The sequence below is a fragment of the Sturnus vulgaris genome, chromosome Z (assembly GCF_052056855.1).
Source record: "Sturnus vulgaris isolate bStuVul1 chromosome Z, bStuVul1.hap1, whole genome shotgun sequence".
Classification (NCBI taxonomy): domain Eukaryota; kingdom Metazoa; phylum Chordata; class Aves; order Passeriformes; family Sturnidae; genus Sturnus; species Sturnus vulgaris.
Genome location: NC_142283.1, coordinates 74,246,178 through 74,262,771, shown reverse-complemented (window position 1 = coordinate 74,262,771; position 16,594 = coordinate 74,246,178). Strand labels below are relative to the sequence as shown.

Sequence of the window (16,594 nt, the reverse complement as noted above, 5' to 3'; positions counted from 1 at the left end):
AGGACCAGACAGAACTATTAGGTCACAAAGACCTAATTCTTCTTGGGTGAAACAATGCTAGATTTCACTCACTTGCTCATAACTTGTATCTGACTAGAGAACACGACATTTAAACAGAAATATTCTTTAGAAAAACACCCTGTCTTTCCCTCCAGACAGCAAATATATCACCTTCCTTGGTTCATTTAATCAATAGTCATGCCACTAGAACTGCTTACTACACACTTAAACACAGATTCATACTGCACCTTTGCTAGACTAAAACCAGAGTCCATCATAAGCTCCTAAAATAACCCTTTCAGATTCTCTAAGCTAAAATCTTCTCTCTCAAGGATCTTTGATCAGACATTTTGAGCTATTATATACAATTTTTCATCTGTAAAACCAATGAGAAATTTCATTTGATACTTAAGAATCAAGTTCAGAGGCATCCACATACAAAAACATAGCACAAGAATTAATAACAGATGGAGAAGATTGCCAACAGGCAAAAAGACTACAAATAGGAGCTTTTCTGATACTGCATCAGTTCATGCTTAGCTTTTCTTTTTTCATCATCCACTATAATCCTGAAAACTTTTGAGTTGCTGTTTTCCAGACACCAGACCCTTATTCTGAAGCTGTGTCAAATTGATACTTGGCTATATTAAAGCATTTTTCATTGGAATAGGTCAAATCTTGCAGAGGTCCAAATCTCACCGCATGACTGGTTTATTTTCAAATGCAATTCCAATACCTTTGGTAGTCCACAAACATTTTATTAAGCAATTATTTTAGTTTTACTTCCCAATCATTGATCGAGGCACGAGATGGCATCTGGCCCTGGAGGAAGGACTAACAGCCCTCCTACAAAAGCCCACATTCAATAAGGGTCCTTCAAATTTGCAAGGCAGATTCCAGTACACTAATATGTTTTGTAATAGAATGCAATTATTTTTAGAACAAAAGAAATTTTTTTTTTTTTTTTTTGTGCATGTTTTGGGCTAATGTATCTGCATCTGACATTTTGTTCACTCTTTGCGAATATTAGCAGACAAAAAACTTTCTCCTAGGTTATAGGGATTTTTCCAGGATGCAAAATTAATAAAAATGAACAATGGGCTAGAGATTTCAAAAAAGAGTTGCAAATTATTCAGCTCTAGTAACTAATTAAAACAAATTCTATCCCTAGTCAGCACTGCTCAACACCCCTCCCATACGACAGATGCTACACCAGCATCAAACAGGGGTGAGAATAGCCCATAAATTTCCACCATTCTTAGCCCTTTGTCCACCTCTAGCACAAACTGAAGAAACCAAGGACGGGTTTAAAATATGTCAGCTTTCTATGACATCAACTGATACAGAAAACCTAGGAATTTTAGAGTTTATTTCAATTCTCTCAAAAGATAGATCCCTGTCATTAGGTGAGGATGGAGATTCCAAATCAGTTACATGAAACATTCACACATTTCCAGGACTAAGACTGACATTTCACCTTACAGGAGGAGGCAAAAGGGATGACTTATTTTCACTCTTCTGGAAATAAACTTGAAATAATGGATTATTTCAAATATTTAGTTTTTGAAAACAAACTCCGAAGAGAATAAATAATCAATTGGTATACCCAACCAGTTGCACTTACATCTTCATTCCAATCTTCTGCTGTCCATTCTTCTATTGAGTTTTTCCATGCTCCTATTATAATTGGGGAAAGAAAGAAAACAAGTACAAGTTAAACAACATTGTGTTTCAATCCTTCCGCTTTACAAGCAATCCTGTTTTATAATCAGTGGAACACAAAGTAAGGAGATGGAGGCTGGAAACATATTTGGAAACACGGTTGGAAGCTCTAGGAAACTGGCCTGCAGAATTAAAATTTTGGGAGGGAAACACCACCACTCCCCCATCTCCTCTGCCCTTAATTTCTGGAATTTCTTAGCCACTAGGGTACTGGAATTAACTTGCATGAATGCACATCTGCACTCGGTGATTAATCCCAAACACTGGAAGAAATTTCTCCTGTGAGTCCAACGACAGTGAGAGGTTACTTAACCCTCCCAGAGGATCACCTACTTTCACACAAAAATTCATACAGAACAAAGCACAACCACAACACCTGCTCCAATACCCACAATCCTACTTTGAACATATTAGATTTCAAAACCCAGGCTATGCCTGTGGAGACTACTTTCCAACCTGTTAACTCACTCTTCAGAGTAGAACAATTCCTTCCCCTGAGAAAGCAACTTATTTTAGAACATAAATAATTCTTACTATGGTAGCAGGACAGTCTTTAGATTTCCACTGCAGCTAAAAAACACTTCCTGTAACTTGTGACAGAGTGGATTTGGCAAATACTGGAGCACAGTGCAGCATGCAGAAATAGAAAAACCACATAAAACGATTCTATGGATGCAAAAACCCAGGTACAGCAGGTACAGACATGCAAGAAAAATAAAGGGACTGAAGGCCTTGACCACTGGCAACAGTATGGGGAAGGTTATCCCAACAACAACCAGAGCCTTTGTGTAAACTTTGCAACCACGAGCAATGAAAACACCAACACCAAAGGAAGTGCCACCAACACCTTGGATCAAAAAGCGAAAAGACAGCTGCTTCAATCATCTCCTTTCACTTAACCAGGAACTGTCTGAGATGCATTAATCCAGAAACAAGTCCCCCCCAAAGACAGCATCAAAGCCACCTGGTCCCTAATGCCAGTACTGCACTGGTGCTTCCTCTGGAACCCTGTGACACCGCAGCGGGATTTGACAGAGGAGGGTCGAGCGGCGCCAGTCCTGTCAGGCAAACGGGCTGACCATGAAGGTTACATAGAGTGGGGGGAAAAGAGAGGGCAACTATACCTTGGAATCCAAAATTATTTGGCAGGTCCTGAGCAAGGTAACATCCGCTCTGTGTGGGCTCTGTGGAGCAATATAGAGTTGCCTGAAACACTCATGCTCACATTTTAGCAAATGGCCCCTAACCAGGGCTGATGTTTTTATAAATAACCATACCCTGTAATAAAACTACTACAACGCCTCAAATTTCTAGACTAATCCACACATTTCTACAGAAATTTGGAAAAGGAGGAAAAGCCCACTAAGCAGCAGTTTTCAGAGGAAACTTTCCCTTCCCCCAGTATTTCTTCTTTGAAGAAGAAATCAAAGTATTTGCCCTGCTTGTATTTATCTCCCACAAGCCAGTGCCAAGGCCTGTCTAGAAGACAAGCCCTGCACTGACACCAGAATACTAAAACAGAGCTTGGAGTCTGATAAAATAAATACTAAAAGAGCTCAGATACATCAAGTCAGACTCTTGAGTATTTTCCACCACCTTTGGGAGACCAAACCTATTTGGAATAATACTTGTGATGTTTTCCTGACATTCAATTTAAACAATTATCTGTTGTTCTCTCTTCTAAAACTAGTTCTGAGGGTTTACTCTTTTAAATACTGTGTACAGCCTTTCACCCTTTTATTAGTTCACCCAAGCTGCAAAGTTTACTAATGTCATTTACTAACACTCTTCCTTCGCAAATCAATCCCTCCACTCTCAGTTATTTCAAGACTCTTCTCTGCACTAAATCCAGTTTTTAAATGTCTTCCTCCTATTAATGGGATTTCTAAGTCAGATTTTGGGACAGACACATCAATTTCTTTTTAGTCCAAAATCCACCTTGGCATTACTGCAGCTCATGCATCCTCTTCCCAATCTTTCCCCCAAGCTTTGCAGAGCATCACGATTCAAGTGTTTCCTGTTTTCCGTCAAAATTATGCTTTGTGTTTTCAAGGATCTTTATCATACAAGCTTCAACCTAGATAGTTATTTGTTTCTTTTTCCTCTTTGTAATAAGCTCAGTTTTAGGAAGTTATAAGTCAAGAAAAATAGAATACATCTTCTGATGAGTCTTCCGGTATGTTCCTCCAATTCTCCTCTCTTCCTGTCACACCATTTGATTTTTTACCCTTTCTTTGAATAACCATTGATATTAGCCCTAAAATAAATTTGACTTGGTCTTTGTCAAACTTATGTACTAGTTCTTTCCGCCTGGATTTGCATTCTAGAAAGACTTGAAGGGCTCCTTAAAATGTTCCTTCTGACTTTTATAGCAGATATTGAAAAAAAACCCCAAACACATAACTGCCAAAAAACAAAAAGCCAAACACCAACTTCCTTGTACCTTTCAAGGAACACAAATGTCCCTCTTGAAAGTTACTCTATAATTTATTTTATTTCTTGTCATTCTTTAGTTTCTGAATAATTAAAGGCTGTTCACAACTAAGATAACAAAAGTTTTTCCGTGAAACTTACGAAACTCTATCAAAGTAGAGATGTGAGTAAATTACCAGAACAGGAGGCTATTTTTACAACCAACTTCAAGAAGTGAGCACCTCCAATATAATTTGTATTTTGTATTGTATTTGTATATTGTATTATTTGTATAAGAACTGCTGTGATTTGCGTTCATTTTCTCCCACTGCCCTGTACATTACAAAAAAGCCAAGAGAGGAATCATGCTGCTCAAGTTTATTCCCTTTTGGAGGAGGATTGGTAATTTTGTTTCTCTTCATCTGTCCCTTCTCTTTGCCTTTCATCTGTACATTATTTCTATATAAATCAGGATGCAGGAAAACTAATGTTGCTTTATTTGGAATACAATTAGACTTAAACGTTATGAACTATTAAAGACTCGCCCTTCAGTCTATATTTCAGCCAACACTAGACTGTACCTTCACAGAACCAGCTAGCTTTTCTACTGGATTATACAATGGTGCACCTAGAAACACTGTTCAAGTTACCATGAGGTCTCTGGCATCTGCAACAATTCAGGGCATGAGGTTCTAGAGCAGTTTCAGAGTACACATGACAGAAACTACATTTTGGAAACAAATACTGAATTTATTTTTAATGAAAATATTCATTTCCCCAGTGCTGGTTAAAGGAAGAAATACTTAGTAAACAACTCAGAATGTCACAAAGAGTTTATATTTGTATTATGTCTTCAGAAAACATTTTGATAAGCAAAGATCTCTTATTTCTCTAGGCAGTTACCTCCTCTTTAATGTAACTGCAGATGAAAAGACACTAGTTTTCCAAGTAGATAGCATGAGCTAATATTGTTTACCTTCTTTTTAGATGAAATAAGAAATGGGACTGGGTAATGAGGAATAAAAAGAGGGCTTTCCTTCCTGCCCTTACTGTATAAACTCTTACCTGACATCTACAAAACCCACTGCAGGCTTTATAGTTTTCCACAGACATATAGTTCCCACACTCAAAACTTTAGTTAACTCCCCATTGGGAACTTAACTTGGTCATTGATTTGTAATTAACAAGACAGCACTGTAAATTTACGGGGGAAACATGAAAATTAATATTTGGGATTAACAAGTCAAATCATGCTCAACTTTATGCTCTACTTCCAGCCCCATACGTTGTCCGCCACTGTCCCTGCCTAGCACTGCTTCCATGCTCCTTCCCAGCAGCCTCTTCTGCTCTAAAATTACCACCTCAACTGCAGTTTCTTCTAAAAACCCTCAAGATGCTTTCCATCACAAGGCTGAAAGTGCTACCCACTTGGATAAAACTGATGATTCGATTGTAAAGCCTGTTCTTTCTGAAGTGATTCCTTTCGGCCCAGGGACTTCTTTCAGACATTCCTAGAGTTTGTCTAAATAAGCAACACAATAAAAGAAAGCACGCTTTACAGAGACATTTTTGTTTTGTCACTTATAGTGTCTTTTTCATTTGAAAGTAAATTAAGATTAGCAACGAAAAGGTGCTTAACACCCAAGAAGAACATTCAAATTTAACTAGTTCACTTTAATTTTCCACCAATCAAATAATTTTGCAGGAACTGCCTTACAATGACATCCACTCATTCATACCTCAAAGATTCGTTCATCTGATAAGGCCAGGGAAAATTCCCAAATGCCTTCTCACACCTTCTTCCTACAATGCTTCCCAAATTTCTACGCATGCCTTAAGCTGTGTTAGTGAAGTCCAGTGTAGTTTGTTGGTGACATGTGCATAGCAAAAATGTGCTTGGCATCCAAACAGAAATTCCACACATAAAACTGAATTTCCACCACTCTGTCTGCAGCACACCTCTCACAGAGACACATTCGTACTGTTACAGGGATCTGTTTACCCATACCAAGCTACTCTTATTCCTAGGCAGATTTCTTCCATTACTGAACACAAAGGAGATGTCTACCAGGACAGAGGCCGCTGTAACAGAGGCACATGGAAGCTACTCTGAGTTAGCAGGGAAAGTTCATTTCCAGAGTAGAGCACAAGCCATATACAGCTACACCCTTACAGCTGCAATCAGTAGTAACAAACCAGTGATCCTCTACCTCTGGTCCAGTCTCCTAGTACCTTTCTTGCAGATCTTTATTTAGTTAATCTTATAGCTTCTGCAACATTTGTGATAACATACCCTATCCCTTGCTAACAGGTAGAAAACCACAACATAAGAATCCCCAAAGGAATTTTTAAGACATTAGGTATCTTCCTTATTTGAAAAACTAATGTAAATTGGAAATAAAAGGTGTATTTCTCTTTGTGCTACAACACCAAGTAATTTAAAAAGAAATTCCTTACAGAGACAGTGTATTTGGCAAGAATGCTCCCATTAACAACCACTAATACACTCAAAGCCAATCTTCCAGACTGCTTTAGAAGGCAATAAGTGACAAGACAGCTGCCTAACAAGCCTTCCTATACTTTGAGCCTGTTGTTGTCTTCTCTGGAAAGTGGGAAGTGGCTTGTAAGACATTCAAAAAGCTGCATCTCAAGTGGTTCACAGCAGAGCTCAACAGAGCACACTGTGCCCTTCAGGATCAGTTTCCAAACTTGACACAGGAGTTGATGAAAAATCACCTGAGTGGTCTTCACCAATGAAGAGATCAGAAGAGCTACCCATCTCTGCAGTTTAAAAGAAACTCACTCAGTGGCTCCCAAGTGAGGACAAAAACATACAAGACTTTTGCCATTCTAACACAAGGTTTCCTTTGCCTTCATCTCCTCTCACAAAACACAGGAAGCAGCAAGGTATCCTATTTTTCCCATCACACATAAGCAGGCCACCCTCCTCATTTCTGAATCACCATGAGACCACTGCCATACGGTTCCTTTACAAACTATGTCAGTCTCTTGGCTTTTGCTGGAAGTGTGTACTTCTCACTTGAAACTTCACAAGGAAACATACATCTGCCTTGATCTTCCGACAGGTCAATGGCTTTTTGGCTTCAATTCAAGTGCCTACTTGTGCTTTAGTTAATAGTTTTTCTCTTCAAAAGTTGCAGATCTTGGAACTCTCCTTCATGCAGTCTCACATTTCAGCATTGTGCAGCTGGGGCTTCCAAAGTCATCCCAGTGTCACTGAGTGAATTCATACTCGTAAACTTTTTATTTCCTTTTTCTTCTTAGACATTCACACCCTATTTTCTAAAGCCTGTGGACCAATGAATTCTATGAGGACTTATGCTCCTTAACCACATTAGGTGACATCTTAAGCAGTATTAAGATATCTAAACAGTTCTTTACATACAGGTTTCTTCCAGTGACTCTTCAAATTCCTTTGTCTTTCAAGGGTTTGTTAGTACTGTAATAAAAGAATTGCAAAATGCCTCCCTTCATTCTCACCAGAGAGACACTCAGGCTCTGCACATCAGCAGCAGTTAAAAATCACATAATATCTGTGTCACAAGAGACGTATACAAATTTTCCAGAAGTTAATTGAATACTAACAGAACCGTTATATTAGCTGCAATTTGCTACAGGTCTTCATTCCAATCCTTCCACTTCTTGAAGCATCTTACCAGTTCCATCATCTGCATCATTCTGACCAGTCTCCCAGATCTCTGACTTTGTCCCAAAGCCATCAGTGACAGAAGACTCCATATAGTCTGCAGGATTAAATGTCCTAGAGTTTTGAAAGTTAAGAAATGGAAGAGAACACATGGGTCATTCATTGAGCACAAGTGTCATAATTTTTAGCTGAAGTTGTATCAGATTTAACATCTTGATTTCCACATAAGTTATCTTGACAGATTTTAGTTTCAAAAAAAAAAATTCTTCTACGAGCAGACAGAGATAAAAGGGGAGAAAAGAGAAGAGAAAAAAGTGAAGAGACTGGCAGAGAAACTTCCTGTAGAGAAACTGAACAAAATAAATTCCTGAAGAAACAGTTAACAGCATCCCTATTCCTCCCAGTGTTATAAAGTATTCGTTTATACATATAATGGTAAGACTCTCTCAACTGGTAAGTTTTCAGCAGTGGCTGACTGATAAGTGACCAGTATCATGTGCTTTCAGAGCACCACTAAGATTATTTCAAAGTGCTCTGCTGACACCAATGCCGAAATACACAGATGCAGCTAAAAAGGTGAAGAAGCATTATTGAAGAAAAAATCTCTTTTCAGTTCATCATCTGCAAGTATGAACGAGAAGAATTATTACAGAAGCAGAACAAGATTCCAGTTCATCATGACATCACTGATGTTGCATGAAGTGTCATTAAAGGCAAACTCTGAGTGAGAGTAGTGGAGGCTACATTTCTATAAACCAAGGTATTCCAACAAAATTGAGAGCAAACTTTTAGGCCGCTGAGTAACTTCTGAATCTGTTTTAAGGTCCATATGAGTCCAAACAGCTAAAGCATGAAACCTCAAAAACAGAAGAAAGTTTAGAATTGCCACTTTCAGGTTTTATATATGTTCATTGCACATTCTACATTACACTGAAATAAAGCTGGTTTAAAATTTACCTAAGACTATATGTAGCACACAACTTTCAGATGCCAAGGCACTATGCGGCTGCTACTGATAGCAGATATGGTTCTCCAAGTTTGAGATATTAACACTGAGTAGACATACATTAGGATTCTACAGGTGTGCTTAGTTAGAAACACTAATTTAAGACAAAATTATTCCATTCATCATCTAAGATTTTTCAATTTTTGCTTCCATATTGGTTTATCAAACATACAGCAATATCCATACATACAGTGGCAACACTGTCAATTAATACTGCCACTGAGTTTGATCCTTGCCAAAATCTGTGCTGTGCATGTTTCTTACCCCATGCCTTGGGCTGAAAACCTCCCCGCTCCTCTCCCTCTGCCACGTCCAAACCCTAGGAGAGAAAATACCATTTAACAGCAACAGCAGAGGAGCCACCAGTCACTAGTCTGTCACGTTAAAGACTGCCGCAGTTGAACAAAACTACCATAGTTGAAGTTAAATATCATTTGCTTCCCAAATTCCCACACAAAATTTTGCTTCCCTAAGACTCTCAAACAAGCCTTGATTCATCTAAAGCCACGCATTTCAGCAGGATCTGCAATTATGTGCCATCTTCTCCGTGTCTCATGAAGTAGCTCCAAATGCCATTAAAAGAAATTACCTAAAGACTCATCAACACTGCTATTGCCAACTTATTAGACATTGTTCAGAATTTTGTCTCTACTGTCTCATTCTTGACTAAGATGATCTAGAATCCCAGCCTCCCTGAGTATCCTGGTCTGTCAAGCAATTCTCTGCTACTCCTTAGCTGTGAGGAAAAACTTGAAATACTCCATTTGTTTCCTTCTCTGACTCAGACCACCTGTCCACCCTTTAGTGCTTTTGCCAATCTCTGATCACACATTCCTTCTGCCTCACCCTTCATCACAGTTGCTGACAGGAAAATACCCAAATCAAATAACTCAACTTCCTTGTTATCATCCACTAAAACATTCATTTGCTTTAACAGAAACAAGTATTTATTATTAAGTATTTATTAAACAAATTTTGATTACCAGCCTCAGTTTATGAGCTTCTTGATACAGTGAATAGCTTAATTTTTGCACAGTGTATATCATCAACAAAGCAAGAAAATTTTTGTGTTATTCAAGAATACACAAAGCAAATGTCCACAAAAAGTATTACCAACTATTTCTTATATGTAATATATTTCTGCATGAGTTCCTTCCCCATCTTTTTAGCGGTTTTATGTAAGGCTTACCCAGTTTGTTCAAGTTTTTTTGAGGAAGGGTAAAAATATTATTTTGGACTACAAGAACAGAAGGAGGTCAAGAGCTGCACTCAGAGAACAAAACTATGTTTACTTTAGTGACAAAATTATGTGGTAATTATAAGTCACCAAGCAACTGCAAGTTCACCAGAGCACACAAATTATAACCTTAAATCACCAAAACACTGATGTCCATAGATCAGAATTACCTATGACAGGCTTTTCAAAGTTTGATCAGAATTACTCCTTACTTTCAGGAGACCATCCAAACTGAGCAAGAGCAGTACCTCCAGGACAAGATAACACCAGTTTAACACTACTTTAGTGACATTCTGTTGCCTGCTCTCACCACTAATTCTTCCTCTTGCCCCAGTTCACTGTTGAAGTGTTAAAAGACATTTCTGGACCTACTTTTTCAAGACTTCTTAGAAGCATCAAAGTAGAGGAAAGATTCCCATCCAGCAACACACAGTATTTTGTTGGGACAAGAACACAGAATAACTGAAGTCTGGAACTGACCAGCTCTGTTATCTCTGCATTATTTTCCTCTATTTGCTTTCTTTTCACAACTGGTTGGAGAGAAGGCAGACAGAGTTAGGAAAAAAGCAACACTGCTGTAACCTGGCATTTGCCACACTTGTTCACCCAGCCCATGTGCTCTTTGCCATAAACAACAGTGCCCCAAACCCCACCATACCCAACTGCCTCCCACTTGCCACTGAACCTTGTTGCTCAGCCTACCTAATCTACTGCTGTCCTCTGCCAAAAACAGAGCACTCTGGATTACCTTTCTGTCCAGTAAGTTTTTTTAAGAGAAGAACCAGCTACACAAGTTGACCTGGGGACAGGGTAGGGGCCATAAATGTAATAAATAAACGTAATGTAATAAAATTACTTTCAATTGCTATCAATAGACCATTAAATACCATTTAAGGAAATAGTGCAGAAGCAAAATCATCAGTTGTCTGACAGCCTGAGGTACAAGTCCAAGTGGGAGCTGTGAAACACAAAAACAGTCAACCAGAAAGAGTTTTAAGTGAGACAGACATCAGGTACAGAGAGATAACTGAAATAACTGTCATGAAAGAAGAAATAGATTTTAGAAGTGGAGGTAAGTCACCCCAGTATCCCAAGTGCAAAAGCCTGAAGGAACTACCTTAGCACACTAAAGAGAATGTGATGTTTTAGCAAGCCAGGCACACATAAGATACATTCTCATAATGGGCACAATAAACTACTGACCAAAACCATCAATAAGCAGTTTCAGAAATTCCAAAAAACAAAAAATGCTGTTACTGAAGTTTTATGCACAGTTTTAAGACTACTAGCCAGCAAGGCACTTTTTATACCTGATCACTTTGAAAGATAATCCTGAACTTGAATTTCAAGTGGATTACTTTAACTTCTTAATGCTGTGTCTATGCTTTCTGTAAAATTGGAATTAAGTTTTATCAACAAATGCAAAAAAACCCAAAAAAGTTTCTAATGGAGGCAAAAGAAAGTACCAAGCAAAATACTAAATTCAAAGTTAGAAAACACACAAAATGTTATGGGACAGTGAATGCTCACCACTGCAATATCACCTAACTCAAGACACAGGATCTCATACATCATGGTCACTAGTGCAATATGCCAGCGGAAAGGGCTAATATTCTCTTTGACACAACCAGACCACTAGTATATCCTTAAACTCTCATGCAAAGAAAGCTACTTCTCTCAGCTGTCAAAACTTCAAAGTGGCCTTAAAACAGAAGGTACAGTCTTTTAACGCAGTTAGTCACAAAACAACTACAAATGCCCAGAGGGTATCTACAAACTATGCTTTTTAGCAGTGACTAACAAGTCAGTGAGCAAATGAAGCTTTCAGAATTCACAGCAGGAACTCAAATACTGAGCATGCAATCCCATAGTAATTTAAATGCATTTAATTTAGAACTACTACAATTGTGGTCTTATTTTTTTCAGCAATCACAAGCTCTGCTCTTTTGTGCACTGACAGTTTTGAACTTTCCAGTGAGTGAACACCAAATAACCAGGAAATAGGATTTGTTCAGTTCTGGATCAGCTCTCCAAAACAGTTCCCAGTTGATAAATGTCAGAAAACCTTTACACCAAGCCACCAAAAAACCCTGCTGTCTATAGCAACCACGTTGCCTGCCTCTTTTTTTTTTTGTGACAGTTAGTCTGCCTGTCACCTATCACCTCATACTTTCCAAGTTCCTTAACTTAGCTTCCAGGAGGATGTGCTCCAGGATCTTGTCAGGCACAGATGTGAGTTCCAGACCTCTGGTTCCCCAGATCTGCCTTCCTTCCCTTTTTAAAATGAAGGTTATGCTTCTCTTTTTTTCATCAGTGTAAACTCAAAATATGATGGATGGTGGCTAGCCACTTCCTCTTCCAGTTCTCTGGGGATCCGCAGATGTATCTTGTCAGGCCCCACAGACATGTGCACCTGCAGATTTCTCAAGGTGTCTCAAACCTGGTCCTCTCCTACAGTGGATGATTATTCATTCTCCCAGCCTCTGCCTTTACCTTCTGTAATTCATATGGCTGGAAATTGTGTGGGAAAAGACCAAGGCAAAAATGTCATTACATACCTCTGACTTCTCCATGTCCCAGTTAGCCAGGTCTCCTGAATTCTTAGAGAGAGCCCGCATTTTCCCTTATCTTCCTTTTATCATCAACAATATAATTTTAGCATTCCCAACTAGAACTCTGTTTGCTCAGACCATCTCACCTCTCTCTTCCTCCCAAGCTACATTTATTTACTTCCTCCTTCTCTGGGCTTCCTTTTTGTGTTTGAGTTTGTCCAGGAGCTCCTTTTCATCCATGCAGTTGGGGTAATTTTGTCTTTCTTTTGGTTGGGATGCACTGCTCCCAAGCTTGGATGAAGAAATCCTTAAATACTTAACAAGCTTTCCCGGGCCCCTCTTCCCTCTGGGGCTCTATCCCATGGCACTTCACCAAACAGATCCTTGAAGAGGCCAAAGTCTGCTCTTCCGAAGGCCATGACAGTGAGCTTGTTGGGTGTCCTCATCACTGCCCTAAGATCTCAACCTCCACTATTTCACAGCCACTGTAGGCCTGGCTGCACTTGACCTTCACATTCCTCACCAGCCCCACAAGTCAGTTTGCTTCCCAGGCTGCAAGCACACATTCCCAGCTCATGACAGCTTTTCACCTGTAAGAAGTCTCAAGTCCTTTGCAAGGGCTCCTCTCCAGGAGTTCTTCCTCCCAGTCTGTATTTATGCCTGGGATTGCCCTGACCTGAGTCCAACATCTTGAACTTAAAGGCCTGGCTAAACCTCATGAGATTCCCATGGGCTCACTCCTCAAGCTTAGCCAGGCCCCTTCGGATGAGATCTCATCCTTCAGGTTTGTCAACTGCACTTCTCAGCTTAATATCACCCGAAAATTTGCTGAGGGCGTACTCAATTTCACTATGTCAGTGACGAAGATATTAAAGAGCACCAGTTCCAAGACAGATGATGCCAGCCTTTCCTTGTTGGCTTGTGATCACTCCATCACAGAAGGACACCAGACTGGTCATGCACGACTTGCCCGTCATGAAGCCATGATGACCAAAGATGCTCATCCCCTTCCCTGACAGATGGAAGCCATTAGTCCCTAAAGACCAAACCAAAGGTTTCCCAAAGCAAGTCCCCTGGTCTGAGAAGCCAAATCCCCTGCTGTGGCACAAGGCCTATAAACACTCAATGATTCTCCAAATACAATTTGGCTCTTTCAACCCCCTTTGTTTTTGACAGGGAGGATGGATGAAAAAGCTACCTGGAAAAACAACCTGTTCCAGAGTGCCTTACAGCTGTACCCAGGGCTCTGTGATGCCACACAGACTGCTCCTGGCTGTACCACCGGTGCCCACACAAAACAAGAGCAGGAAGTAACAGTAAGTGGACTGCAAGAAGCCTGGTAGCCTCAGTGACATCCCTGATAAGGGCCCCTGGTAAGCAACGCACCTGTCTGGAAAGCACGTGTCACCCAAGGGGTGCCTCTGTGCCTCTCAGAAGAGTCTCCTACTACTGTCACCTGCTGCCTTACTTTATTTTTCTTCTCCTGAATGAATTCTAGAAAGGTCAATATTTATACCTAACCCAGGGAGCTGGCAAGTTTTCTTGTTTTCACTAAAACCCACTAGGAATTCAAAACACTGATCACATAATCAATTCTCCACTCTAGTACCATCCATGCATGGCAAGAATTGCTCTCCACAATCACAACACTTCTTCCCTCAAAGCAAATGCACACTTCATGGCAGCATGAGAACGTTGTGTATAAGCACAACTCAGACTGTACTAGCCCCTTAAATTAATAACCTAATCTGCAGAAAATCAAGTCTGCTGAACTTTTAGAACTAAATATGCACTGCAACACAGGTGCTTTATTACAAAACTCAGATTTTTCACTCAGGGTTAAAACTGGAGGAAGTTACTTCAAGGTTAAGAAATGGCCTGAAGCACAGCTGCAAGAAAAAGGAAATGCAGACTGGAAGGGCAGGCAACACTCTAAATTTGTGCTTATCTCCGACTATACAGTAACTGAATTACCCTGGTCGCTGCTCTGGCAGTGCAGAGCAGTGCATCCTCCCAGTAGAACCAAGCTTATAAGCCTTAAGAGGTAAGGAGGTTTAGTACTTTGCATTCTAGGTACTCCATACTACAATAACAAACACCCAAGTTGGATTTAATAATTCAGATAATTTTTGTCTTTATTAGTCACCATAAAGCTAGAAGCAATTCATCAGTTTTATACACTGCATTTACTCTAGAAAGCGTTTTTACAAGTCATGCTGAAAACTTTCAACTCTAAAATTATACTTAAAAGAAAGCAGGTGACTTGTTACAACTAAACTATGATAATCTCAAAAATTAAAAATGCACAATGACAGTTCCTTAACTAATACAAAATGAGCCACAGCAAAACTAAACAAACCTCAGATTTGGAATTCCAGAAGGTCTGCTCCACATTCATGTTTTAGAAAAAAACATCCTCCTTAGTTCTTGCAAACAGAATCCAAGATATACCCTGCCAACTGAGCTAAGCTTTTAAACCAAGGGAATGTTTATACATGCAATTCTGGATACAGAAACTCAATTTGTTTAAGGACAGCATACTTCTTACGTTAAAAACAATGAAAACAGATAAAAAAATACAAACTGGACTATAATAAGGTATCTATGAAAAGGATAAGCCATTTTATTTTCCTAGACAGCCAGCAGACAAAACAAAAGTTGGAATTAAAACATAGCACATTTTCCTTTCATTTTTCTATCTATTTCATAGAAAAAAAAAATCCTGGCAGAACCCACATATATGGCATGCTCATGTTGCTTCAGAATAATGAAGTAAAGAGATAAACAGAAGTGCAAGCAACAAATCTGTCTTGTCTTTGCAAACCAGCAGAATTACTATACATGAGTCCATAACAATTTCTGTGCTGAATCAAATCCAAAAGACCACCTACCTGTTATTCCTTTATAAACTATGGTCAATTAGATATCTAGGGAAGAGCACATGAACTGAAACCACAGTGCAGTTTCTTTAGATGCTTTCCTGGTCTTCAACTATCTGTGGCTTTGACTTAGTTAGTCAAAGGTAATTTACATACAACAAAATCTTTAGTGGTTTTTCTTTTTCTTGCCTGTGGTTCTTGTTAAGGATGAAATTGCCAAGTCTTGTTATGCGTACATTTTCTGCACCACATCATCTTACTGAAAGGAGTTCCTCAGGTTCAGTTCACTACACGTAGGAAGAACCAACTCCTTACATTAATCTTGAAGCTGTAAGATGCCCATCTCATTTAATACTCTCTCTTTTGCATACTTGCTTGGCATGATCAATTGATGCCCCCACAGAAGTTTAACAGGTATCTACCACACACCTACTCAGTCCTCTCTCACAAGCAGAAAAATACTACGCTACTTGCTCCTCACACCCCACAGCTACAGACTTCCCAGTACCTTCAAAAGCCTTTTCTAGCTCTATATTGCTTTTTTTCTGCATCCTTTTCAATATGAAGTAGAGGAACTGGGAGAATCAGCCCGGCATTTAGAATTGAAGATGTAAGAACACTAAAAACCAGCAGCATAAAAACAACCCGCGTTTGTAAAGTTTGTCAATTTGTAAACATCACTGTAGCTGATTAAAACACAAATGAGAAAATGTTACTATAGCTGACAATCCTAAAGACATACCCATCTGCCTCCATAATTTCTTCAGGAAATTGTATTCTAGACAGTTGCAAGTCCTTGCTATACTGACAAATATAATCACTTTGATGCAACTACTGCTCATCACTATTACAGTATTTCTTACATTTAAATTAAGCTCACACAAGAAATTTGATTCGGAAAAGAAGTACAGATGAGAAGGCATCTTAAAACAAGGTATTTCCTGACTTCAATACAAAGTTTACACCCTTAGTCTAACAAGCAAAGATTTAGCTGAAAGCAATTAGAGCTGAAATGTGTCTGGTTACACATGCTGTGATACATATTTGCATTCTGTTCAGTCAATAATTCATGTACGCTTCAACTCCCTAACACCCTAAATACCAGCACACAGTAGTGAT

At 39.2% G+C, this 16,594-nt stretch overlaps 1 protein-coding gene across 34 annotated transcripts in view; it reads right to left on the bottom strand.

The window, feature by feature from the left end:
• The window catches only part of UBAP2 (ubiquitin associated protein 2), a 224,130-nt gene that overhangs the window by 171,834 nt on the left and 35,702 nt on the right, over positions 1–16,594 (bottom strand). For 14 of the 34 annotated variants that reach the window (XM_088156698.1, XM_088156697.1, XM_088156705.1 and 11 more), the window contains 4 exons: positions 9,072–9,126; positions 7,812–7,915; positions 2,847–2,906; positions 1,625–1,677 (listed from right to left, as the gene is read on the bottom strand). In XM_088156698.1, the coding sequence (XP_088012824.1) occupies positions 1,625–1,677; positions 2,847–2,906; positions 7,812–7,915; positions 9,072–9,126 (272 nt within the window). The remainder of the gene's footprint in view (positions 1–1,624; positions 1,678–2,846; positions 2,907–7,811; positions 7,916–9,071; positions 9,127–16,594) is intronic. The other 20 variants (XM_088156719.1, XM_088156725.1, XM_088156722.1 and 17 more) reach the window with 3 other exon arrangements.